Source organism: Vidua macroura, chromosome Z (genome assembly GCF_024509145.1).
Source record: "Vidua macroura isolate BioBank_ID:100142 chromosome Z, ASM2450914v1, whole genome shotgun sequence".
Classification (NCBI taxonomy): domain Eukaryota; kingdom Metazoa; phylum Chordata; class Aves; order Passeriformes; family Viduidae; genus Vidua; species Vidua macroura.
This window is the reverse complement of record NC_071611.1, coordinates 36503239-36529653: the sequence shown is the minus strand read 5'-3', so window position 1 is coordinate 36529653 and position 26415 is coordinate 36503239. Positions and strand designations below refer to the sequence as shown.

The 26415-nt window shown below is 37.8% G+C and overlaps 1 protein-coding gene across 3 annotated transcripts in view; it reads left to right on the top strand.

Moving 5' to 3' along the window:
* GHR (growth hormone receptor) overlaps positions 1-16775 on the top strand; it is a 118620-nt gene extending 101845 nt beyond the window's left edge. For all 3 annotated transcript variants that reach the window (XM_054002908.1, XM_054002906.1, XM_054002907.1), the window contains 7 exons: positions 1524-1653; positions 2720-2880; positions 3901-4079; positions 8726-8897; positions 11392-11482; positions 13646-13715; positions 13974-16775. In XM_054002908.1, the coding sequence (XP_053858883.1) occupies positions 1524-1653; positions 2720-2880; positions 3901-4079; positions 8726-8897; positions 11392-11482; positions 13646-13715; positions 13974-14936 (1766 nt within the window). In that variant the 3' untranslated portion in view covers positions 14937-16775. The remainder of the gene's footprint in view (positions 1-1523; positions 1654-2719; positions 2881-3900; positions 4080-8725; positions 8898-11391; positions 11483-13645; positions 13716-13973) is intronic.
* The last annotated feature ends 9640 nt before the right edge of the window (positions 16776-26415 follow it).

Genomic DNA, 26415 nt, shown 5'->3' with positions numbered 1-26415 from the left:
GTCCAGCCTAGTCTAAGATGTTTCCTGGGTGGGGCACCCACCACGTCTGTGGGCAATCTGTTCCAGGGTTTCACCACCCTGACACTAACATGTTTCTTCCTTATATCTTGTCTGAAATTCTGGTATTCACAGCTGTGATACTGCCAAAACATTTGCAAAGAACTTTGCATGCAGGGTCTACTAGCATCATGTTATTCCGTTTTCAGGGATCATTTCACCACTCATAAATACCTGACTAACATCTACATCTTAAGTGCATTTTGGAGAAATTTCCTTAAATTAATGATTGTATTTTCCAGATAGTCTGTGAAGAGAGATAGACAATTCCATATGCATTTTATCTTCCTCTGAAAGCATTTCAGGCCAAAGAGGGAACACTGGCAATTAGAACCTTTAAAATCAGGAGAAAGTTAAGGCTTGACTTTGGAAGCAGTGAGTCATACCTGCAACTTCTGCATTTATACTTCTCACAAGGGTTGATGTGGCTGACTGTTTGTAGTAGTCATTTTATGATCTTCCATCATTTTGATTTTGATAAAGAATAGAAATTATGGATATAGAAGTGGCATGTGGCATAACATGCCCATGCTTAGAAGTCCCCTTATCTCCCTCAAAACAAGATTATATCCACATAACATTGTGCACACAAACCTGAGCTCAGCTCAAGATGAGCTTCTGTCATGAGCAGGCATTGTGAAATGCCTTAGCTGGGTATGTGCTAAGCTGTGGTGAGTCTCATGGAAGCTCTGTTGTACCACACCTTCTTCAAAGCAAGTGAAGTGCTAATTCGGGTGTATCTATACTGAACAAAACAAACCAGGGACAGCCAGCTGGTCCAAAGGCAATGAGCCCACTGTGCTCAGTGTTGGTGTGACCTCCCTGTGCGCACTGTTGGGCTAAGCAGTTTAAGAAGATTTGAATGTCCTTGATTGCATCTTGCAGAGGGAAACAAAGCTGATAAGAGGGCTAGTGACAGGACATGTGGGAATGGTTCAAAACTATGCCTGAGGGGTTTGGACTGGACGTTAGGACAAGCTTCTTTAAGTGGTCAAACTCTGGAATAGGCAGCCTGGAGCAGTGGTGGATGCCCCAAGTCTGCCAGTGTTTAAGAGGCATTTGGACAGTGCCCTTAATAACAGGCTTTACCCTTTGGTTAGCCCTGAAGTGGTCAGGCAGTTGGAGTGGATGATTGCTTTAGGTCCCATCCATCTGAAACAAACTTTTCTGTGCTACTCAGTTACAGCTGTAGGGCTGGCAAATCCCTATGCCAAGTGTCAGGCTGTGGTACTATCACTTTTACACGGTACAAAAGACAGCTTGATGCATCTTTCAAATTTATGGCTTCTATAGTCATCTACATGTATGCACATAAGAATTTAAATCTTGCCTCATTGTATATAAGGGAGTGGAAGAAAATTTATTTATTCATTAAAGGTGCTGAGTTTCATTTTAACAGCAGGTTAGTCTGGGGTTTGGATTTGTTTAATGTGTATCCTTTTGTCCCCTGCTTTTTTTTCTGACAGACCTCTTGCAGTGGCCACAAATCAGCAAATGCAGATCACCTGAAATGGAGACATTTTCATGTTTTTGGACTGCTGGAAATTTTTATAACCTCACTGTTCCAAGAATACTACAGCTATTGTACAAGAAGAGGTAATAAAAGCCGAAACAGGAAAAGAGAGATGTAATTTATTTTGCCATGCTTGTTATGTTGCTACTGTTAATTTTTTGTTGTGATATGAGCCATACTGTTTTTAAGGGTATAAACCCATGTTTTAAGTACTTTTTTTTCCAATGTTAGAATTTATTGGTAATTATTAAGGAATTTGCAGCAACAAGCATTATTTGACAGATAATTAAGAACACGGTCTTACTAAATTTAGGTCCAGGTTGCAGAATCCAAAACTGAACACTATATGGTTTGGGTAAGGATTTTTTAATAGGCAACTTCAGTTTATTCTTTATCCATCTAACCTGCAACATTGAGATTCCTTATATGTATGAACAGATGTGGAGGTTGGATACAGGCACTTTCGAATTTTTATTAAAGTTTTATGAAATCCCCATTGATCAATTGCTGTGATAAAGTCTGAACGTACAGGTCCAGGGGAACAGGCTGCTCAAATACTGGGATAATGTTCCATTGAGTTCTGTTCAATTATGATTCAGCTCCACTTTAAGTTTTTTTAAATTTCAAGTTGCTACAATGATTAGCCTGAAAAAGGACATAGACATTACCAGTAATGGCTATTAAGGAAATAGGCCTTTTGTTCACAGGAATATGAGGATGTGCATTTCTGTTCCCTCTAATGAGCAGGGTTTTGTTCTTTTTGATCTACAGATGCTGTTTGATGATGGTAATGATACATTTGTATAGCAGACTTCAGCGTAATAGCAAGGCTGGCTTTTAGTTACTCTGAGACATCTCAGAAATCATAGAAACATAGAATAACAGAATCATAAAATGTTTTGGGTTAGAAGGCACCTTAAAGTTCAACTATTTTCAAGGCCACTAAGAGTACATGAGTACCTAAACTCAGTCATGCAGGTTTCTTCAATAGTGGTTTCATTGTAAATCACCATCAATATTGTCATGTTTTCATCCCTTTCGTAAGTTTTACAGCTTACCAGTACTCTGTCTTGTAACATCTGTAATTTGTACTTTGTAAGGTCTGTAAATCTCTCTCTCATGAATATTGCATTTTTATTGTCATTCTAGTAATGAGGAAGACTGGAAAGAATGCCCTGATTATATCACTTCAGGACAAAATAGCTGTTACTTCAACGCATCCTACACCTCTGTGTGGACACCCTATTGTGTTCAGCTTGCCAGTAAAAATGAAGTATATGATAAAAAATGTTTCAGTGTTGATGAAATAGGTATGCTTCCCTTATGTATCATACCTCTATAAGCTTCTGTATTACTTAGGCTGTATTTAAATATTACCTCTCAGAAAAGTTAGTACCTAAAATATATGATACATGGGAAGGGATTTGATTTTGTAACAATGTAATGTGATCCACACCAGAAAACATTGCCTAGATTGGAAGAAAGCTTAAAGGATAAAAGCAAATATGTGTTTTCTTTTTCTAAATACCAGTGATCTCTCAAATGTGTGCATGCTCAAATGAGCTTGTCTTTGCTTTCACTTTGAGTCCTTTCTAATGGATGCTACAACTCCTTGTAGAGCAAAGTTGGCATTAAAACCTTGATTCCACAAACCTCTGGAAGCCAAACACTATTTTGTTCCCGAATCAACTGTAATCTAAAGGATCAGGATGTCTAGTATTTTTAAGCTAGGATTTATATTTATGGCAATATGAATTTTGACTGCCTGGGATTTTACAGATATTATTGCTTGCTCAGAGTGCAATGTACCACCATTAACTGCATATCCAGACAATTTATTCCTACAGAATACCCAATTGCTAGAATACCCAATGCTCTCTTTTATTCAGCTGAGCAAATTTAGATTAATTTTTCAAATAGGAAAATTTTTCAGTGTACTTCTATATTAGCTACTAAATATTTGTCTTTCTGTGTTACTCCAATTATTGTTTTTATTTTTAGGCAGAACATCAAAAAATTCTGATGGATAATTGTTTATATCTAGTGTTTTATACTATTTGTTCAGAAATATATTTCAATAGGCAATACATTCTTAATCTTCTTTATTAGTTGCTTGGGTAAGATTTGTGCAGAACATATCCACTGCCAATTGGCAGGGTTAGTTCTTGTTATCAATCTTGCAATAGCTTTGACATTGCTATTCAACTTTAATCAAAAAATACACAGTTAATATACTTTTTAAGTCCTGAAATAATTTATCAGTGTGTAGTAAGAATGGTCATTTCACATTGAAAACTGCCTGTTTTATTCCAAATACTCTGTTTAAACAGTACTACCTGATCCCCCTGTCCACCTTAACTGGACTCTGCTAAATACTAGTCAGACTGGGATCCATGGCGATATCCAGGTAAGATGGGATCCACCACCAACAGCAGATGTTCGGAAGGGATGGATTACTCTGGAGTATGAATTGCAGTACAAAGAAGTTAATGAGACAAAATGGAAAGAGGTATGAAACAAATATTTATTATACATTAGTCATAGTGCAGTGCAGGCGTGTTCTATCCCTAAGATTCTTCTGCCACTATAAAAAACATGTTTGTAATTGCTAATTAATTCTTAAACAATATGCCTACGTTTTTTCTGACATTTTTTAGCAAACACTGTAACTTTATGTGTCAAGATAGTTGACAGACAGGATAATGAAAAACCCAGAAACACCTGTGTTAGATTAGTAAGTATAGGAAGAGTCAGACATATGCACATTTTTTCAAGGATAAAATATTTTTCTATTGCTTTCTTAAGCTTCAACTATTTAAAAAGTGCATGGTGTTTCACTAGTCTGAACAGGAGTATTTTGTTTGGTAAATATCATGATGTCATTCCAGATTCTTCAGAGTACCTGTAAAACTTTAATACTTAAAATTTGTGTGGAATAAGGGAGGAAGGGAGGGAGGAAGGAAGGAAGTTCGGAAGGAAGGAGGTTCGGAAGGAAGTTCGGAAGGAAGGAAGTTCGGAAGGAAGTTCAGAAGTTCGGAAGGAAGTTCAGAAGGAAGTTCGGAAGGAAGGAAGTTCGGAAGGAAGGAAGTTCGGAAGGAAGTTCGGAAGGAAGGAAGTTCGGAAGGAAGGAAGTTCGGAAGGAAGTTTGGAAGGAAGGAAGTTCGGAAGTTCGGAAGGAAGTTCGGAAGGAAGGAAGTTCGGAAGGAAGGAAGTTCGGAAGGAAGTTCGGAAGGAAGTTCGGAAGGAAGGAAGTTCGGAAGGAAGGAAGTTCGGAAGGAAGGAAGTTCGGAAGGAAGTTCGGAAGGAAGTTCGGAAGGAAGGAAGTTCGGAAGGAAGGAAGTTCGGAAGGAAGTTCGGAAGGAAGTTCGGAAGGAAGGAAGTTCGGAAGGAAGGAAGTTCGGAAGGAAGGAAGGAAGGAAGTTCGGAAGGAAGGAAGGAAGTTCGGAAGGAAGTTCGGAAGGAAGGAAGTTCGGAAGGAAGTTCGGAAGTTCGGAAGTTCGGAAGGAAGGAAGGAAGGAAGGAAGGAAGGAAGGAAGGAAGGACGGACTTTGAGTTACAGTTTAAAATTTGATACAATAAGCAAATAAAAATATATATTACAGCGGCTGCGCATTACTTTTCCCGGCCCCAATCGGCTCCCAAGTGCCCAGCTTGGTGCCTCGGCTCCTCGTCAGGGTCGATGCCGCCACTACTTCTGGGCGCTTCTACGGCTGCGCCCCGGGGTGGGCTGGCCGCGCATTGCTGTCGGCACGAGGGAAGGAAATGAAGAGGCAGGGAATTGTCCAAACCCATCTGTGTGGCGGCTGGATGCTTTATTAGTCGCAGGAGCCGCAATGGAGAAGCCGCAGCCACTCCCAACCTCGCGTGGACGAATCTGGCCCCGAGGCTGGGGTGCCACAGAGGGATATAGGGGTGGGACAGGGGAGAACAGGAACCCTCCGCCCAATGAGCGCAGATGCCGTGGTGGTGACGTAGCCACAGCGACCAATAGGAACACAACGGGGGTGGACACGGGGCTTCGGGGCGAGTGAGATCGTGGGAATGAGGTGACGAACACGGAACTGCTGGGACCGGACGGGGGAGTGGTCACAGGAGTGGTAGGGGAGAAAACGCAATGGCCAGCAGCCTGGGGCTAACTTCCGTGGCGGGGGGGGAACATGGGGGATGAATGAGGATACATGGAACCAGTAAGCTAACAAAGACCAGAACCCCAAATCTGAACCTAAAACCCAGGATTTATTTTACAAATCTTTTATGTTTACTTTTTGAAGATCACTTAATTTTTCATGTAGTTACTTTTTCTGTTACAGGGAAGATATTGTACCCATCTTACCTGAATGCATAGGCTAAATGCCAGTGTGTCATGGCATATTTGCATATGGAGAGCTCTTCTTCAATGCAGTAAGAACATCATGTCAGAGCAGAATCCTTCCTTTGCTTTCTCATTAATATGAACTCAGTTAACTGGCAGAAGAAAAAAACCCCAGATAATACTGTTACAAATTTGTCCTTAACTACAAAAGGAAAATTTAAACAATTTGAACATAGTCAAATTTACCAATTGAAATGTAGTCAAACTGGTTTGCTTGCCTTCACCTGTGAAAGACCTTGGCTCTCTTTTCACTTCTGGTCTTTCTTAGTGTTAGCATTTTCTCTTTAACCTAGTCCTTATTAGTAAGTCTACAGCCAAACAGGCCTATAATGTCTGTGTAATGATTTTTCCTAATAGTTCTCTGCCTTTCTATTTATACTGGTTTAATATATTAGCCTCTTAATATATATATAGTTAATATATTAGCCTCTATTTTAAAGCCTATAAAATGTGTTAAGTTTAGGCAGTAAATCAATAATCTTTAAGAAGCTGAAAATCTGCAATGTTCAAAAGGAAGAACATACGTATGTCTCTAAAAATGCACATTTTGATGGGTTTTTAATAAAAGTTTCAATATCAATCATATAAATATCCTAATAAAGCTTTGTTCTTGCTCCAGTACTGTCAATAATCCCAGAATGCTTTGTGAATAGTTCTCAGGAGAGCAAAGATGGGAAGATCAGTGTTCTTTCAGAACACAGATAAGGAATTCCTGACTCTGACACTTGCCTCAAGAGACAAAGTATTATAGATTATGTTGAGCTTAACCTGTGTATAGTGTATGGTTTTGTAAGCCTTTCATCTTAGGAGCATAAACAAGGCATAATTCATTGAGACACTACAAGAACACAAAAATCGTGGTCTAGCCTAGGATAAGAACAAATCTCTGAATGACAGCATTGAAGCAATGCTACAATTTCACTCTTTGGATTCCTTGCTACAAATGCCTTCTCTAATGAGTGTTGAAGCACATTAAGACAGAAATGTCTGGTTATTCATGGTCAAGTTATACATGTCTAGTTATTACTAGTTTTTTACACAAAGGATAATCCTTTATTGCTTAAATATACCATAATGCTTTGTACATATAACTAATAAAAAATTAATTTCTAGTACTTCTTACTGTATTAAGTCCCCTCTTACTGAGACTTGTTTGTAATTTTTCTATATTTTTGGGATGAGTCATTGCTTTGTCATGCATAGCCTTTATTATTTTTTCAATATATTTAATAATTGAAAATAAATAATTTCTAAATTGAAAGAAGAATAAACATTAATTAGTAAGTGTTAAAACAGTAAGTTACAGTAATAAGAGGACCAAAATTATTTTCTGAGAAACATTCTAAACTAATAAAATCCACCCTGGATAATGGGTTCATGAGACAGTGACAAATTATTGATTACCTTTTATGATGTCTCTCTCTTTTATGATGTGGCTTTTACTTGAATTAATCCATGACAAATGCTGTTTGTTCATCTATTTACTTGAGGCTGAACTTTCCCCACTCTATAAATCCTGTTCCAGCCAGGAGTCTTTCATAAATGCTCTGATTTTTTCTTCTTGGCTTTTTCCAAGTGACACCATTATTTGGGATGTATGTAAATTTATCAGTAAAACTTCAGTGAACTATTTCTTTGTGGCTTAATAGCATGAAATAGGTATATGTTAAATATCCTTCCCGATGCTTTCCAAATGGATATTCTTCACATATTAGAAACATTGGTGATGTACAGCAATGGTTCTCCACAATGCTCAACTACTAGGAGAGACAAGCAGTCTGTCTCCTCCAAAGTCTGACTGCTTGGTTGTAAGAACGTTGAAGTCTGGAGTCAGCAGGGATCAGACAACTCCAGAGATCATACCTACCAACAAATATTGCCTCAAGTTTAGGTTATGCAGCCATAGAGATTATAAGACTGTATTGTTGAAGCTTCCTTCAAATTCCTAAAGGCTGCTGTTTTCCAGATATTTTAAGTCCTAGCCATGATGGGTTTTTTTCTGGTATCATATGTGATTCTGAAGTAAAAGTAGAATATAATATCTGCCACATGGATTTCTATTTTGAGCACATTTTCCTTATTTTGTATACTTTTGTAGGGTTACTGGAATTAAAATGCATATTCTTAGAGGTCTAATAGAAAAAGGCGGAAATTTCACCTATTAAGACGTCCAATGTGATTTCCTAAACAGTTTGATATTCAGCAGTATCTAAGTATGTTTCAGCTAATATAGACGTTTCAAAGACCACACTCTGTTGCCAGCTGTCGCACAGTCTTCATTATCACATTTTGTATATAGGTGAAGATTTTGGGGACCTATACATTGTTCTCTAAATAAAAACATTTGTAACATGCAATATGTTTGGTAATAACCATTACATCTGTAGTGAAGATTGCAGTAGTTTTAGAACTCCAGTGTTATTTTAACAGCATTTTTGGCATTCTGCAATCAGTAATGTTGTGTTATAACAGTAAAAAGGATTTACAACCTGAAAGATCAGTGAAAGATGTTCACACCTCCCACTTATGGCATGTAACTGGGGCAAGCTGCCTTTCTTCACTGACTGTATCTACAGAGCTTGGATTCTCTGCTTTTAGTCCCCTGAATCACAGAAATGCCTGATGACTACTAAGTCGACAGTAAACAGTGTGAATGTTCTCTGAACTCTTCTTGTGGTATCCTTAGAACTCCCAGTAGCAAAAATGCCTTCAGAAATCAAGCAGCAGTGTAAGATTTCCAGTACAACTGAAACAAATAAATCACAGTCCTTCTGTCTTTACAGTTAAAACCCAGGCTCTCAACAATGGTTCCACTGTACTCTCTGAAAACAGCAAGAGATTATGAGATACGAATCCGATCAAGACAACGAACTTCTGAAAAATTTGGGGAGTTCAGTGAAATCCTCTATGTATCATTTTCTCAAATAGGCATTGGATGTGATCATTGTACAGAAGGTAAATAAGCAAAGGGTTTTTATAGCTGTGATTCTTGTCTTTTTGGTGACAGGGTGGAGGGTGGTTTCAACCATGTTATATGGTTGAATACATTGGTATTCCAGCCTACTATATGAGAATCATTGGGAGAGATACAGAATGTTCAAGTTCTATATAAAAGTTCAAAATTAGATTCAGCAAGACTGTTTCACAGATCATCAGAGAGCAAAAATACAAATAGATTTAAGATTCAGAAGTAACTGCTATTGCTCATCTCATGGAGTCTAAACCAGAATTAAATCTCATACTTCATCTAAAATGAGCACTTCAGTTGGGAAGAGAAGAATTGTGATTTCTTGTAATACTGTTGGCTAAGTTTTTTTCTAGAAGTCTGTGCTTTTTTAATCATCCTGATATGCTATCAAGGGCAGTGAGTGTTTTTCTCATTCTTGCTTATGACTGTTACTCATTTTCAAGTGCTGTTAAAGACAGAAGAAGCAACCACTGAGAATCACTTTTTTTCTATTGAAGGAATGAGATAGTGCCTTTTCTAGAAGTGTTCTCAGGTCTGAGCTACTAAATTAAGTCTTCAAAATATGAGGTCTTTAGCAAGTAATTTTAACAAGCTGCTTCACATAATTTTCCAGGTTATTAGTGAAGGTGTTATATAAAACAACCTGTAACTCTTATCTTTCAAAATCTTGCTAGATTCTCCTTTTTAGTTCTTCCTATTATTAGTTCTCATTTCTAATTTATAGGAACAGTTAATGTTCTGTACATGTGGCATTTTTTATTAACCCCATCCACATTAAGTGGTCAAGGCTTTCATATGAATGAAATTAAAATACTTGAAAAATCTAAGGCCATCCTAAGGCCAGTTTCCTTCAGTCACTGCAACTCAGATTCTCCAAGGTGATCCTAATCCACACACCTCACACAGCAGCAGTGAGCTGATTTGATTGAGAATTTAGTTTTGCTTCTTTTGTATGTTACTTTCAGGAACACAGAATTAAACTTTAGATAAGTTTTATTATTAATAATTTAAAGTCTTCTAATGCAATGTTCTAACTTCTTGAAGGAGCTGGACATTTGCTGGTTCACTGACGTAACAATGAGTTACTCAAACCCGTTTAACACAGACATATCCATATAGGACTTTATTGATGCCTGAAAGCATGTCTTGTCAAAATCTGAGAAGGGAACACAGGGCTGAAAGTCATACCTGAATTTTTTATGATGTTTTTTTCTCTGAAAGGTCATATATAGTGTTCTAAAGCTTTGTGTCCAGTGTTCCTTGACCAAAAATAAAAGGGTGAAATTTCTGTAGGAAATTTTAAATTATTTTTAAAAATGAGAAAAATTTAAGACTAAAGCTAGAAAAATTTTCTCTATGCTTTTTAATTTACAGTGTAATATTAAAAATAATGGAATTGCTAGTATTTAGGAGATAAAACATTTAATTTATCAGCATTGTTCTTCATTTGTACTAAATTGCATTTCTCAATTAATTTTTAAATTCTTTGTAGCCACCTGCATGGTAAAAAAAAGGGGGCTTTTTTTTTCAGTTGATTCAGTTGGTTCACAAAATAATTAATGTTCAACCTTTAGAAAGAGAAGTGGTATGTTTTTTGACACCACCATACTTTAGTTTTTGTGAGAGAAAAATAGTTTGCTTGTGATTTTGTGTGCTATTAGTAGTGTTTTCTCAGCTTGAATGAACAAGTATTAGCATGGTCTGTGGCATTATATGCCCTCAGGACTACTGATAACATGTTCCAAGCAGGCAGAATGTTCCTCATGGCTGGTTTTGCTATAGACATTATCTTTATTAAGATCTTGTTTAGATTTATGAAATCAATCTGGTTTAACAAGTAGTCTCAGTGGACTTGTAAATGCATGGAAACTGCTGAGGCCAAAAGCTGTCATGGATAAGGAATGATACTTCCCAATTCAGTGCTGCAACTGAGGCTCTTCCAAACCACACCCCACTCACTCAGTCCTTCTTACCCTTTCTGCTCCAGTGGGAAGGAGTGGAGAACTGACAACACAAAAAGTGAAGATCACAGGTCAAGATGTGAGCAGTTTACTGGACACAGCAATAAGAGAAGAAAACTAACAGTAAAATGAACAATATTAATAGTAAAAGTATACAAAAGAGAGGGTGGTTCACACTCTCAGTGAGAGATGCTCACTGCAGAGACAACGAGCAATGTCAGACAATGCCACCACATTTTTCAACCAGAAGTCACACCTTTCTTCTTGGAAGCCAGGGAGTCCCTTTGTCCACCCCTGGCAGTGACATGAGGTGTCACTGTCTCCAAGTGCTGGCTAGAACTAGGACAAAAGCACATTTTTATTTCTGCTGAACATAGAACTTCCACATTTAAGTAACAAAAATTTTCATCAGTTTTTACCATTTTAGAATCCTCAGGTGATGGAAGACAAGGCTGAAATTAAAGATATGACAGTAATGAAGATTCCTGCTTATATGTTTGTTCATGTTTTGTTGTTTCAGAAGTTGCGTTTCCATGGTTCTTAGTTCTTGTCTTTGGAGTGTGTGGGCTGGCTGTAACAGTGATCTCAATCACACTGTCTAAACAACCAAGGTAGAGACTTTTTATTTGTTGGATTTTATGTACTGGTACTTAAAAAAAAAAATCAATTATTCAAATTTGGGGGACAAAGAACCATTTTGAGCATTTTTGTCTATTCTTGTAAATTACATATAACTGGAATTCGTATGTATGGGGTCTTCAGCATGGGGAATCTGATTATGTTGATCTTCCTCTTTCACTGCAGTACATTTTATTCTGCAGAATTTACATAGGCTTTGAAGGGTGCTGGTTTTTAGTTCACTCAAAAATTTTGAACATACTATTTTTTATTCACATGCTGTTCAAAAGTTTCATACAAATAGATGTCTATGCATATGACTTTGTTCTTAGACCATTCCACTAAATTCTACTTCTTGAAGCCAAGGGAAAGAGATTGAGTCACAGGGGAATATTTGGTCTCTGTGGATACATTGCAGTTCCTGTAGATAACAGGAATAAAAATGAAACTAAGCACAGAATTGCATTGTTTGTAAAAATTATAAAATGATATCATATACAAAAATGAAAGAATGAAACATTCATAAAAATAATAGGTCTTAAAATTACTTAATCCCCTAATACGTGTTTTCAGGGATAGGTTTTGGCAGAATTCAACTTGGATGTCATATCAGTACTGTTGTACACAATGGAGCAACACCATGGTCAAGTGTATACTTTGAAAATGAGCAATGAGTAGTTTTGCACATACCAAAAAATGGTGAAATTTCATTTCACATACTGAAATTAAAACAATATGGTGCATTTGGAGCAGACCTAATTTTTTTTTTTTTAATTTAGCAGTAATTTTTTATTTAGGCAAGTTCTGTGCTTTGACAGAGTTTAATTTCAGGAAGTCATTCCCTGCAATAGCATCCCAATCCCAGATTTAAGAGCAAGGCTTCTGATACAATTAATGACAAAAGTTTAATGTGTCAGAATGGAGTAATGTGCATGTTGCACCCGGGGCTAAGGTCAGCGCACTGAACAGCAGGTGGCTTAGTCTCAGAAAATCCTCAAGTCTGGAGCATATCTCTGATCAGAGTTTATAAATATCTTCTATGCTAATCATGAATGCTGAAAGAAGACTGAGGACCTTAACGTGCAAAGCTTTTCTGGACTGCGGGTGTGCGCCCTTTCCTCCAAACTTGAGCATTTAGTGGTGAAATCGCAGTGTATTCTGCAGAGGAGCAGAATACAGCCTGCATAGGTTTTCCATAATGCAAAATATCCAGGCTTGGTTTTCTCCTGATTCTGGAAGATACCAATTCATATTTTCCTCAGTTATGATCTCAGAGACTCTGAATGAGTCTCTGTAGGACAGGTGCCATAGGTTTAGGTCATTGGAATTGAGAGATGAAAGCTTGAATTATGCCAGGCTAAGAAAGGAGCAGAGCACAGTTCTCCCTCCCAAATATCTTCTCCAGGCAGTGAGTGGTAAAATTCTTTGTTTCTTTAGAAGCAATGCCCAGTCCTGTCAGAATACCTGATTTGTGGATTCAACTGTAAAGCACAAGTCCTAACCCTGAGAGCCCAATAAGTTTACACTGCCTCTCCAGAGATTAGGTGGAAAATTACTGGATTTCTGGCTCTCACTAGGCTTTCTGGGCAGAACACTGAGGATTTGCTCAAAACCAGAAACATCTGAGGAATTTGGACATGCCATGGTTAAGCCAAAGGTGCCTAAATTTCTCTCTAGATGCTCTTTAAGACATCTGTGACCCTCCCTGGACTTCATCAACGTCACTAAAAAGGCAGCAAAACTAATATCTGGATTTGTATTTACCATTTCCCACAACTTACTTTCTAAAATAGGCAACTAACCTAGTATAAAGAGAATTTTGAATTTTCCTTTTGTTTATCTGTTTGCAAAAGAAGCAGGGAGGTAAAAAATGAATGAGATAGGCATGACCAGCTACTGTTGGATTATGATTAAGGGGAAATCATCCTTCTATTAGAATTGGGAGAGGAAGTAGTTATCATTAGAATGGGCATGCAGAAAACTTGTTTCTTAATTTTCAATGAGAGAAAATACTACTTCTTTTCCTTAGGAGTATTTGAAATTTCATTTTCAAACATTTAAGTTTTGAAGTAATTAAATATAAATGCAATGTAAGTCTGTCTTCTTTCTAACTTCCTCAGAAAAGACCACTGTCAATTAAAAGCCTTTTTTTTCAGGTTAAAAATGCTTATTTTTCCTCCTGTGCCAGTTCCAAAAATTAAAGGGATTGACCCAGATCTTTTGAAGGTAAGATTGAATTCTAAAATCTATAGTGAGAATCTCTGTAGTAGTAGCAGATGACAACTGTTGTCCCCGGCAGAAAAATTTTGTAGAAGAAAATTCTAACATTTGGGGAGTTGCCATAGAATTAGTTTGCATAAAATAATTTTGAATCCCTTTGCAATTATTACATAACTACAGTCATCTTTACATAAGTCAACATCATAAAAAGGACAAGCATTTCTATTCCTTCCTTTATAAAATTCTTTTTTATTTGATTTGTAGAAAGGAAAGCTAGATGAAGTGAATTCCATCTTAGCCTGCCATGACAACTGTAAGACACAGCTATACAGTGATGACTTGTGGGTTGAGTTTATTGAGTTGGACATAGAAGACCCTGATGAAAAGAATAGAGCCTCAGACACTGACAGGCTCCTGAGTGAAGATCATCTGAAATCTCACAGTTCCTTGGGAGCCAAGGATGATGATTCTGGACGGGCCAGTTGTTGTGAACCAGATATTCCAGAGACAGACTTCAGCGCAAGCGACACATGTGATGCCACCTCTGATAGTGATCAGTTAAAAAAGGCTACTAAAAAAGAAGATGATCTCTTGTGCCTTGACAGACAAGATAATTATGAGTCACTTCCACGCCTTGCCAATACAGACCTGCAATGCCAGCATAGGAATACTCAGTCTGAAAACAGCCACCTGTGGGCACCCTTTGGAGACAGCGTTGAGTCACCCCGTCCATCAGTCCATACCCAGATAAGCAACCAAAATTCACTGGCAAGTACTGATTTTTACGCTCAAGTGAGTGATATTACTCCAGCAGGCAGGGTTGTACTTTCACCAGGGCAGAAATCCAAGCTGGGCAGAGCACAGCGTGAAGGCTGCACAGAACAAAACTTCACCATGGACAACACCTATTTCTGTGAGGCAGATGTGAAAAAATGCATTGCTGTGACTTCCCATGAAGAGAATGAGCCACATGTTCAGGAACAAGGCTATAATGAAGATGGTTACTTCACCACAGAGAGCCTTACCACTACTGCTGCCAATCTTGGAGCTTCACTGGCGGCACCCCCAAGTTCAGAGATGCCTGTCGCAGACTATACGTCAATCCACATCGTTCAGTCTCCACAAGGCCTTGTGCTCAATGCTACTGCGCTGCCGGTGCCAGACAAGGAATTCAACATGTCTTGTGGCTATGTGAGCACAGACCAGCTGAATAAAATCATGCCATAGCTCTTTTTTTGTGTGTGTAGTGTTTCACAGGAGAGAGTCAGTTTTGGGCTTGTATGCTGAAACCAAAATGAAGTCTAAAAGTTTTTTGTGGTTCCTATAATTTTATCTGAAATGTTGCAGCGTAAAATATACATCAAAATATTCCTATTTTGTTCTGTAAATATTATCCATGAATTTGTCTTGAGGCTGTGTTGTCTTGTTCTTGTGGGTGTTGATTTTTTGTGAAATTAAACATTGAAATTACTGTTTAATGTACAGTAAATTGTGCATTTTGATAAAGCTAAAAATCAGGTGGTTTAAAGTGTAAGAATTTAGAAAAAACTGCTGTTGGCAGAGATCTTTATATCAATAGTTGGGAACTGATCATATAGGTGAAAACACAAAAGTAGCTTGACTAAATAACACATATATTTTTATTTATATAAATTGGTAAAATATATTTTAATACTTTGGTCATAAAATCATAAATGTTTTCTATTATACCAAATATTGTAGTTCTATTATGGTGACCCATTTAAGTAATGTAATTGCTGCAGTCCTAAAAAGGGGTTTTCTGGTTTTTAAATTTTGTTCACAGCTAAAAGAAAAAAAAGGTTTTTACAGAGCCATTTTATATCTCCAAAGAAACTTATATAAAGATTTTGGAATATTGTAGGAACTTAAAAGTAACTAATTCTATTACTTTCTTATGGTAACTATTATAGAAATATACATACAATTTAAAGTTCTATGTAAAATTTTAAAATATACATACTTGGGCAAATTATTCTGTTCCTCATCAGATTCTAGTTAATGCTAATAATAATACACTTTTTATAAACAAAATCTTGTTGTCCACAGTATTAAACACTGTGCAACTAAATTGTCACTGAATTTTTTTGAGAACATGTGAATAAGCTCTGATAACTTAGCAGCATAGTATCTTCATATTTGACCAACTTCTGAAGCCCTTCCAGAGCCAAAGGTATCATTATTACATTTATTAGTCTGTGCCACATAAAGTCTTTATTTAAAAAAATAAATTAAGGACTTCAGAAGTTAGCCAGCAGTTAATTTTTAAATATATTACAGGATAAAAATACTTCAGTGGAACAAGGGGATCAAGTGCAGTATTGTTCAAAAGTGGTTTTCATTTTTGCAGCCTAACAGCATCTCCTCTGACCATGTTAGGCAGACTTTCAGAAGGAAAGGAGAGAAGACTGAAACTCAGTGGGGAAGCTCTCTTTTTTCTTGCATATGTTAAGAACCTGAGCTTTGCAATTAACTCTTATTGTTTCAGGAGTTACCTAGGCCATGGTTTCATCACAGCAGGGTTTTTCTTAGAAAGCAAATAGGAATATTCATTTCTTTATTCTGACCTGAACAGAAGTATATGATGTGCAGCAAATTCAGGTCTTGCTTATGATGTCTCCAAAAGAACTCACTGATGCTCTTTTTGTGACCAAGTGCTACACAACTGGGCCCAACTACTGGGTGGGATTTTTAAGTTCAGCACGTACTTTATGGTAAATGTGCATTAGATATTCTGCTAATTTGCTGCTATAATTTTCTAACAGCTACATTTAGTTTCATATAAAATTTCATAGATGATAGACACTAATGCAAGTAATGCCTATATGTGTGTTTGAAAGAAGTTTCTTACTCTGTTTCTATTGCCAAAAATAGTTAAATACCTCAGTAAAACTCAGAATGTCATTTTGGTACTTTACTGGTCACACAAGCCATGATATGCCGGTTAGATGTGTCTTTCAGTTTCTATTTAACTTTCTCTATGTTAGTGTTTTGTTTGTTTTTCTCAAAGTTTAATAAATGTATTGTCTTTAATCTGTCTGGACACAATGTGGTTTTTTGCAGATAATTTTTTTTTAAATGGAAAATAGATATTTTATTATGAGAAATCAAGTGTTTCACATAGAATAAAGCATAAAGCCACTTTCCTTAGAATAGAAACAATGCCTTATGTGATCAGTGTTTTCACTAATGGATGTGTATGGACAGATGGGACATATTGCACCCAGAGCTGGCCAAGACATGTTGCCAGTTTAGCTGACCCATTTACGTGCTGCTGGAACATCCTGTGATTGGCAGGCTAGTCCCCAGCCTGTATTGGTGCATGGGTTCATTCTTCCCCAGCTGCAGGACCCTGCAAATTTGCCTTTGTGGAACTTCATTAGGTTCCTCTCCTGTCCAGGTCTCACACAGCCTCCTGGAGTATCAACTACTCCTCCCATTCCTGTGCCATGTACCAACTTGTCCCTTCATCCAGCTCACTGATCAATAAGCTGAACAAGATGGACTGAGCCCTAAGGAACACAGCTGACTACAGGCCTCCAACTGCACTCTGCACTGCTGATCACAACCCTCTGAGCTCTGCCAGTCAATTCTCAACACATCTCATTGTCCCTTTATCAACCCATGCTTCCTGAGCTTCTTGTGAGGATGTTATGGGAGACAGTGTTAAAAAGCCTTGCAGAAATCCAGGTAGACAACATCCACTGCTCTCTCCTCATCTACCCAGCCAAGCATTACATAATAGAAGGCTTTTTTATTCCCTATGCTGCATGCATTTGTATACAAGCATTCCAGGGAGGTAACTGGGCATGCAGGTCTCCCAGGAGGGGTGCAGGAGAATTACCACAACACACACACCCCCTCCTTGAGGTGGCTGACCTTTTGGTCCTTACCTTTGAAGGCAGCTAGGGAACATTTGTCACTGCTCTGGTTCACAGTCTATTTAGGTCTATTTCCTAATTGGATGCAATGGTGTGAGCATTGCCATTTTGGATCCCACCCCCAAAGTCCTTCAGTTTAAAGCCCATCTCAAACACATTGGCCAGCCTGCATGTAAACTAACTGCACATGTTCCCTTTCTTAGAATGACACTCTGATCATAGATTACCTGGCAGAGTTTAATCTGTTCTAGTATCTCTATTCAGAAACCATATTGGTTCTCAAAAACAAGGACTCAAGTTGCTCTGCTGGCTGTCTCTGGTGTCAGCAAGAATCCACCTTGGTTTGGAGAAGTTTCAATTTGAGCCTCTTTTTATCCATCAAAGAAAATGTAAATTCCCAAGGCTTAATGTTAAAAGAAACTGAAAAAAGCATCATCTATACCAGTTTCCATTAAGATAAGAAATCATTTTGTCAAACATAATGACTTACGCTACTATTCTTTACTACTTAGGGTGAAATATTTTTTCTGACTTAGGACACAGGGAGTGAGATCAGCAGATTATGAGAGCTATTCAGTGTGATTGAAAATTAACATTATAAAAGGTATATTTTCTATTTTAAAATTAAGGAAGAGTTGAGTGCTCTTTAGACTTGCCATGATTTTAGAAATGCTTTGATTTAATGATGACACTCTCTGTTGGTAACAGACATTTACTGTCATTTACACTTCAGTATATATAAATACATATGCATCAGCATAGTTGTACAAATGGGAACTAATTCTCTTGTTCAAAAAGAAACTTCAAAGAAACTTCAAACAATATGACATTTAGCCACAGGCAACTTTATTTCCTACACTGAGATTTGCTATTTCAGGGGCCTATTACCAGACAAAAAACAGGTGTGCCTGATACAGACTACCTAATCTGAGAGGAAAAGGGAGAAAATGTTTGGAGCATGATATTATTTTTATTACAGAAGAAATGCAAACTTGGGTGGTGGGAAAAGAAGTAAACACTACAGATTCTTAGTTTTGCAATATCGATTTTTCAGTTTAACTCAGAATATCTATTTCACCGAGATGATGGGTTTTGTAAGAATTTAACCAGCTTTTATAATCTGAGGAGATACTTTGAGGAGATTTTGAGGATACTTTGAGGATACTTTGACTTTGAGGAGATATAAGTGGATATAGTTCTCTCTTGGAACTGACTCTGTCTAAATGCTATTTAGAAGTACAAATTATTCTCTCTGACTAATCATTATTAATTGCATACAAAGTCAGTGCTTTAACTGCCATAGAAACCATGCCCTCAGGCCACAAAGAAGCAAGATGTAGTCCAAATCCATTTCTGTGATTAGTATACTACTTAAACACTCTGGCATAACTGCATTGAGCAAGTGCTTCCTTATCTTCTCTAATTAGGGCTGTTAGAGCAGGTAACATGCAGAAGCAGAAGAGAAACTGTACTAGCAGTGTCAGAGAAACAAGCACAGCAGAGCGGCTGCCAGCAGTCAGCATGATAAGCAGATGCAGTTATTAAAGTCGATGCATCTAGTAAACTGGCACATTGTTGACAGGTTTAATTTTTTATCACTACAGTATTTGGTATTTCTTTTGTATAATATAAGCTTCTTTATCCTAATATATGAAAATTAGCTGACTAACGATACATTAGCTTCTTGCAATTAGTCTGAGAAAGCAGATCATCCCACATCATGTGGTAATTTGTGAGAGAACATAGGTGAACTCCCCTCCTTGACACTAGAAGAAATAAAAGTCTGCAGAAGGCTTAGTGGGACTAAAAGCAAAGTTGATGAGCTTATGCTTACAATTTTCTATAGCTTCCCATCACAATTCTACAAATGATGCTTCCACTACTGTCCCTGGTCTGCTTTTGAGCTCGTACTGAAGGAAATGAAATCTGTTCCGTAACAGACACCTGAGACCTAGACATGCCAGGAAACTGATTAGTCGCCTTTTTTTTTTTTTTTTTCCTTATTTATATATATTATTTTCCTTGAATACAAAAACTTACAATATTATACTAGAAAGATATAGACTATAGAACAATACAGTGTCAGTTAACTTCCTCATACTAAAACTTTTCAGATCTATTTCCCAGCAGCTATCTGTGTAGCATGTACAGTGCTACAGTCTCAAGTTACAGAGGAAATACCAACCTTGCCCTTCTGAATGAAAAACTCCTTCAGGAACTAATTCTGTGAGCCTAGTAAATGTACTTTCCTTGAAAGAGTAAGGTTTAGGCTTGGAAATTTACTAAAGAACATGCTTTCTTAGTTAAAACTATGCTACCAAATGAGTAGGTCCAACCCTTCTTCAACAGACATCTGAGCACATCTGAGATACAGTTGTTACCCAGAGATCCTTATGAGCATCCTGTCCTCCACCTGTGGCCTAGCTGTGTGGGGTTCCTTAAGCCAAGTTTTTAACTATGTGGTGGAATTCTTTCTCGCAACATATTTTTTGGTGGAATGATTTACTGGTGCCCTTAAATGCCATGAAAATTTTAAGTGACATTTTCTGAGCCAAACTACTGCTGGAACAATGTGCAACTCTGGACAAGCTCCTGTGTTAACTGCAACTAGATTTGTAAACCTACTGTGTTTGGAGATACAAAATTTTACTTATTTAGGGTTCATAAACTTTGTAATCACAGTCAGATACTAAGAACAGACTAGCCAAAGAATGACTTCTTTTATTAAAAGCTCCAGGGACACATGGTCTCTTGATTTTATAGTATAAATAATGGCAAAGTCCTGTCACTTTCTTTTGAATGTGGTCAGTATTAGTTAGCTGATCTCTACCAATCACCAATCGATCAATTACAACAACCTTCTGAATTTACTTTGTTGAGTAATGTATTAAATTACTATTTAGAAGCAAAATGCATGCTTTCATCTTGGCACTGAAATTGAGCACTGTCATAAACAGAAATACAATAGACATATGTATGTCTTTATAAGTTACATTCCTGATTCTACAGGGAATGATGTGCACAAGTATTCCTTTCTCACAAGACTGCCCCCAGCCGTTTAAGTTCCATAAGAGAAGGACTAATAGTCAATGGACAGAAAAGTAAGAAAACAAAGAAAATAACATCCAAATGGACAGCTTCAGATAGGATCAATAAGACAAGATTTGATAATTGCTGGAAAATGTACTCCCTAACAAAACATCCTGTGGTGTATGGTTAGAGTGTGGTGCTAACAACACTGAGATCATAGGTTTGATCCCTATATGGGGCATTCACTTCAGATCCTCTGGGTCCCTTCCAGCTCAAAATATTCTGTGATTTCAGAGAAATGTATTTCAGATAATATGCTCCTTGCCAGATGTTTGCATGGTTTAGACACTCACTACCACCCTGGTCTTTTTAGGTGTACAAGAAAATTATGTCAGAAATTCAGCATTACTTTAAAAGTACAAGAGATCGAGAATTACAAATAAATTGTAAGACTATACTTGTTACATTTGTGCTTAAAATTGAAATTATAATAGTTTGATCCATCAGCATACAACAGAAAGATAAATCCAATGTAGATGGGAAAGCACAGGAATACATGTGAGATTACTTAGAAAGCCAGGAAGCAACACAATTACTTCTCTTGACTTCATTCTTCTTTCTCTATTATTCTACATCTCTGAGATTCATCAGTCATCTTTGTCATATCCTATTTTAAGTGGACAGAAAATCTGTTAAATGCTTCCAAGAAAAGACTGGGAGTTTTTGTAGGCACCATGGCTTGCAGGATAGAGTTTTGACATGATTGGAATGCTGACATGAATGCAGTATAAATAGTAAATAGTAATTTGCAAAGTGAAAATCTTCTGAGGATAAAATTATACTAATGACTTCAAGATTTTCAGCAACATCAAGAATCTGATTTTGCATAATTACATTCTTTATGGAAGTGGCTCCAAATGGATGACATTGATACACTCTAATGAAGCATACTTGACTTCCTAAGAACTCAGGGCACAAGAATAACTGAATACAGATAGACACTCTTTTCCCTGTAGCACAGATTAAACTTTTATTTTAATGTTGTTAAATTATTTAGTCTAGGTATTTGATTTCTGTTGTGCAATAGATACATACATATCCAGAGAAGCTGTGGCTGTCCCATCCCTGGAAGTCTTTAGGGCCAGGCTGGATGGAGTTCTCAGCAACCTGACCCAGCAAAAAGTGCCCCTGGCCACACCAGGGGGATAGGAACTACAGTACCTTTAAGGCCCCTTCCAACCCAGAGCATTCTATGATTCTGTGATCTATGAAAAAAAATCTGTGTCAGAAAAAGAGCAATAAGCTGTGCTACAAATCAAAGCTTTCCCTCCTGCCTGGGTGATGGTTGACACTTTGAAAACAAAAGTATTGTTCTGACCATCTGAATGACTGCAAAGGTCTCAGACTATAATGACATAAGAGGGGCTTTTTTTCTTCTTGGAAACAGCACATACCAGTCTATACAACAAAGCACTAGAACAGGTTAGCGTTATTCCATATGGCTAAGTATTTTGAGTTATGCTGCAGATGAACATAAGCTATTCTGGACAAAGACCTGTAGACAGCAGGATACAGTCACCTAGTTTTCCAGCTGTAGTAATTTGGGAAGTTATTTCTCAAGGCAAACCAAAGCCATTTTACATTGAGCATGTAAAACAGCTCACAAAGAAGACTGCATGGGTTTTCACAGATTCACTGAATGATACACAGATACACATTGTAGGAGATTTCATTTGTCACTTAGCTAGTGTTTACCTTTTTTTTTTTTTTTTTTTTGTTCATATTGCATCACAGAACACTACTATTAAAATTGCAAGGTATGGGATTCATATAAGGAACATTAGAAATTTACTGCTTACAAGTGTCAAGTTACAAAAAAATGAAACTTTTATTTCAATACATACCATAATCACTAACGCTAAACCATTTTTTTTTTTCAACTACTGAAGCTATAAAGCAGAGATTAGGTCATCCTTTGACAAGCAAAAAGACACAAGAGCAGAGGGAAAAAATACTCTGTGAACAGAAATTTCTGTTCTGTTTCTGAAGAAAATAACAGCTAAAACACATGCTGGAAGTAAGCAAATATTTTTTTTTTCCCCTTAAGACTCCCACACCAATACTTAGGTAGCAAACATGAAATCAACTTTTTTCCCTGAGGTGATTTTTATGGCTACAGATACTGTTTTAACAGGTATATTTGCTCATACACATAGATATATATATTTATATATTTATCTATTTAAATGTGTTCTACTATATTACTATACTTAATAATGTAGTGGGTTGACCCTCGCTGGATGACAGGTACCTACCAACACTGCCCTATCACTCCCCTCTGCAACTGGACAGGGGGTAAAAAAGTTTAACAAAAGGTTCATGAGTTGAAACAAAAACAGAGAGAGATCACTCATCAATTATTACAGGCAAAACAGATTTGACTTGGGAGAAATAGATTGAATTTATCAAAATCAAAACCAGGGCAGGATAATGAAAAATACATCTTAAAAACTCTTTACACCCACACCTCCCTCCTTTCCCAGCTCTACTTCCTACCCACCAGCAGTGCAGGGAGACAGGAATGGAGGTTATGGTCACTTCATCACATGTTGTTCCTGCTGCTGCTCAGGGAGAAGAGTCCTTCCCCTACTTCAGTGTGGGGTCACTCCCATGGGAGACAGCTCTCCATTAATTTCTCCAGTGTCAGTCCTTCCCATGAGCTGCAGTTCTTCATGAACTGCTCCAGCATGGGTCCTTTTCCATGGGGTGCAGTTTTTCAAGAACAGCTTGCTCCAGCGTGGGTCCCCCATAGGGACACTGGTCCTACCAGCAAACCTGTCACACCATGCCAGGAGCCAGCTCCAGCATGGAGTTCCCACAGGGTTACAGCCTTCCTTTGGGCATCCACCTGCTCTGGCATTAACCCCCATGGGCTGCAGGGGCACAGCTGCCTCACCAGGGTCTCAGCACAAGCTGCAGGGAAATCTGCTTCAGTGCCTGAAGCACCTCCTGCCCCTCCTTCTGCACTAACCTTGGTTTCTGCAGAGCTGTTCTCTCTCATATTCCACTCCTCTCTTCTCTGAGCACAATTACAACTGCAGAGTAGCTTTTTTTCATTTTAAATACATTATCACAGAGGTGGTTCTACTGTCCCTCATGGGATTGGCCTTGGCCAGAGGTGAGTCTGTCTTGGAACCAGCTGGCACTGGCTCTGCCAGATGTGGGGAAAGCTTCTGGCAGCATCTCAAAGAAGCCACTCCTGTAGCTCTCCCCGCTCTTCCCCTGCTACCAAAACTTGGCCATGCAAACCCAATACAAATAAACATGTATTTGTATGTATTTTGTGTATATTTCTGCTTTCATTGTTTGGACAAATACAAACACTTTGGAGAATGCAAGAGAAATGGGTACTTCTAGACCAAATACCCTTTCTGACAGTTTTCATCTCCTAAACCAGAAAAACAAATCCTTCCATCAAAAGGAATATAACATGTCAAACAGTACGTTGATGCCCCAGATGCATGAGAGTACAATTTATACTCCCATCTTATTAAGCTACTCTGCAGTCTGACACTAAAGTCAGTGTGAAACTCTGCTAAACACTGGATGAGTTCTCTGGCAGTCTAGAGCAGGTTAAAACCTATGCTCTTCCTTCTGTGTGTTATTCAGAAAAAGACAAAACAAATAATTTTGTAAATTGCATTAACTCTTGCAAAGGTTAACTCTGTGAAGGGAACTGACACATCAATTTGAGATGGCTAGAGATGCACAGAAGGCTATTAAAGACCATCAAAAAGGCATAAAGATCACTAAAATACTGCTCAAGCCCATACCTGTGAGATTTTTAGATGTACACAGATGATGCTGTTTGTGAGAAACAGAATATGAAACAATGTCTTGTCACAGGTCTTTGGTGCAGCGGTTTCTCTTACAGGGATGCTCACAATGGCAATAAAAGGCATCAGTGTTTTCTGTATGTGTTAGAAATTCTCTGTAGGTTGTGGTATAAATCATCAGCTACCTGCTGCTTTCTTGCCTAATACACAGTGATGTCACACATTTTTTTCAGTGACCACCAGACTCTTGAACTGTCATGCACGAGAAGTTACTACCCTATAAAAGGACAAAAAAAAAATTAGAATGAACTCTAAATGAACTATAGATAAAAATCACATCTTTTGGAAGCATGCAGTGTTAAACTGCTTATTTCGGCAGCAATATTTTAAAAGCTAAAACAAAAGAATATTTGCTGACTGTTAAACCTTTTACAAGCTAAATGTTCTACCCCAGCTTATAGACTGGGGTATTTCTGTGTCAAACATTTTCCCCTCAATGTTTATTTTTTGCATTTTCCCCCAGTCTCTTCATAGTAATCACCTTCCCAGAAGTCAAATGACATATTTACAGATGGGTCATTTAGCATAGCATTATTACAAATATAACATATGGACACTGAGTAATATTTTTGTCTAATCATAAGAACTGGATTTTAGTCTTCACTTCCTGTCTTCCTATGAATGTAATCCATACAACAAAAATACAGCTAAATAACACAAAAAACAATCTGTGCAATATACTGTGGTTTACTGTGTGGTAAAATGCTCACTACTCAAGAGTTTGGTGGGGTTTTCTCTCTTTAGTAACCAACAGTGGACTTTTTTCTAGGTCTAAGAGGAACATTAATTGCTGTGATTAACAATTTTATTAACTTTAATTACAAATTTTTTATTGTAATTTTTTGAAAGTACCAAACCTTTTGAAAAATTTGTGCAATTTACAAGGACAACTGAGACTGTGAAAGAGGTTTTGTAAAAACTGGTATGTGAAGCAGGGAAAGTGAGCTAGAAAACATGAGTAGCATGTACCAAGTTCCCTGGGTACCACTTTCTCTAATAATATCTGTCCATGACACATTTGGCACTTTCCCCACTGATATCTCAGCTGCAGACCTTCTATCCATGAAAATTATTTTTATCAGTTTGCCTAGTCAATGTCCCAGTGCACACCAACCTATAGATGTACTGATAAAGCAGCTGCCTGCCAAACAGCATGTGTGACTGTGACTGGTAGGTTGTTATTTCTCTGAGTGTTTGCAGACACAAAAGGTCCTGCATGCACCCACATCTTCTGATTTGCACAGCAGACAGTTCTGCTTATGGGGATAGCACCAAAAAGTACTCAAGATCCAACATCTTCCCTCTCTATTACAGACAAAAACAGGTTATCTGAGAAAGCCATGGAGTATTTAGCATTTACACAAGAAGTCCATATATACTCTATATATACTCTAGAATCTCAGAAGATAAGGGTGTATGTCTCGAACATGGATAGCTGGAGTGCTATGGAGCCAAGAAAGGAGTGCTATGGAGCCAAGAAAGGACAGCTGGTAAGAACAGACAAGAATTGTTGGTAATCACCAAGGACTGTTGGTACTAGCACAGCATAAGAACAAGATGTGGCTGGAGAAGGGACCGTGTGGAGGTAACACAGCACTTTTCCAGGACAAACATTGTTCCAGTTTCTGGAGCACAACCCAGCACAGCACAAATGCAAGAATGAGGCCAAGAAGTGGGAATGGGCTATAGAGGAGATTAAGACTACCCAAGACCCCAGAAGCCCCCTTCCCTTCCATTCATCTTATCCCTTTAGCCCACTACCATGTGCTTACAGAGAAGGTCAGGAACTGACATACCACGTCACACTTTTATAGACACCCTGACTTTTGTCGTTCTGTTCAACCACAAGCATTTAAGAATCTTGGCTTAAGGGTGAAATGT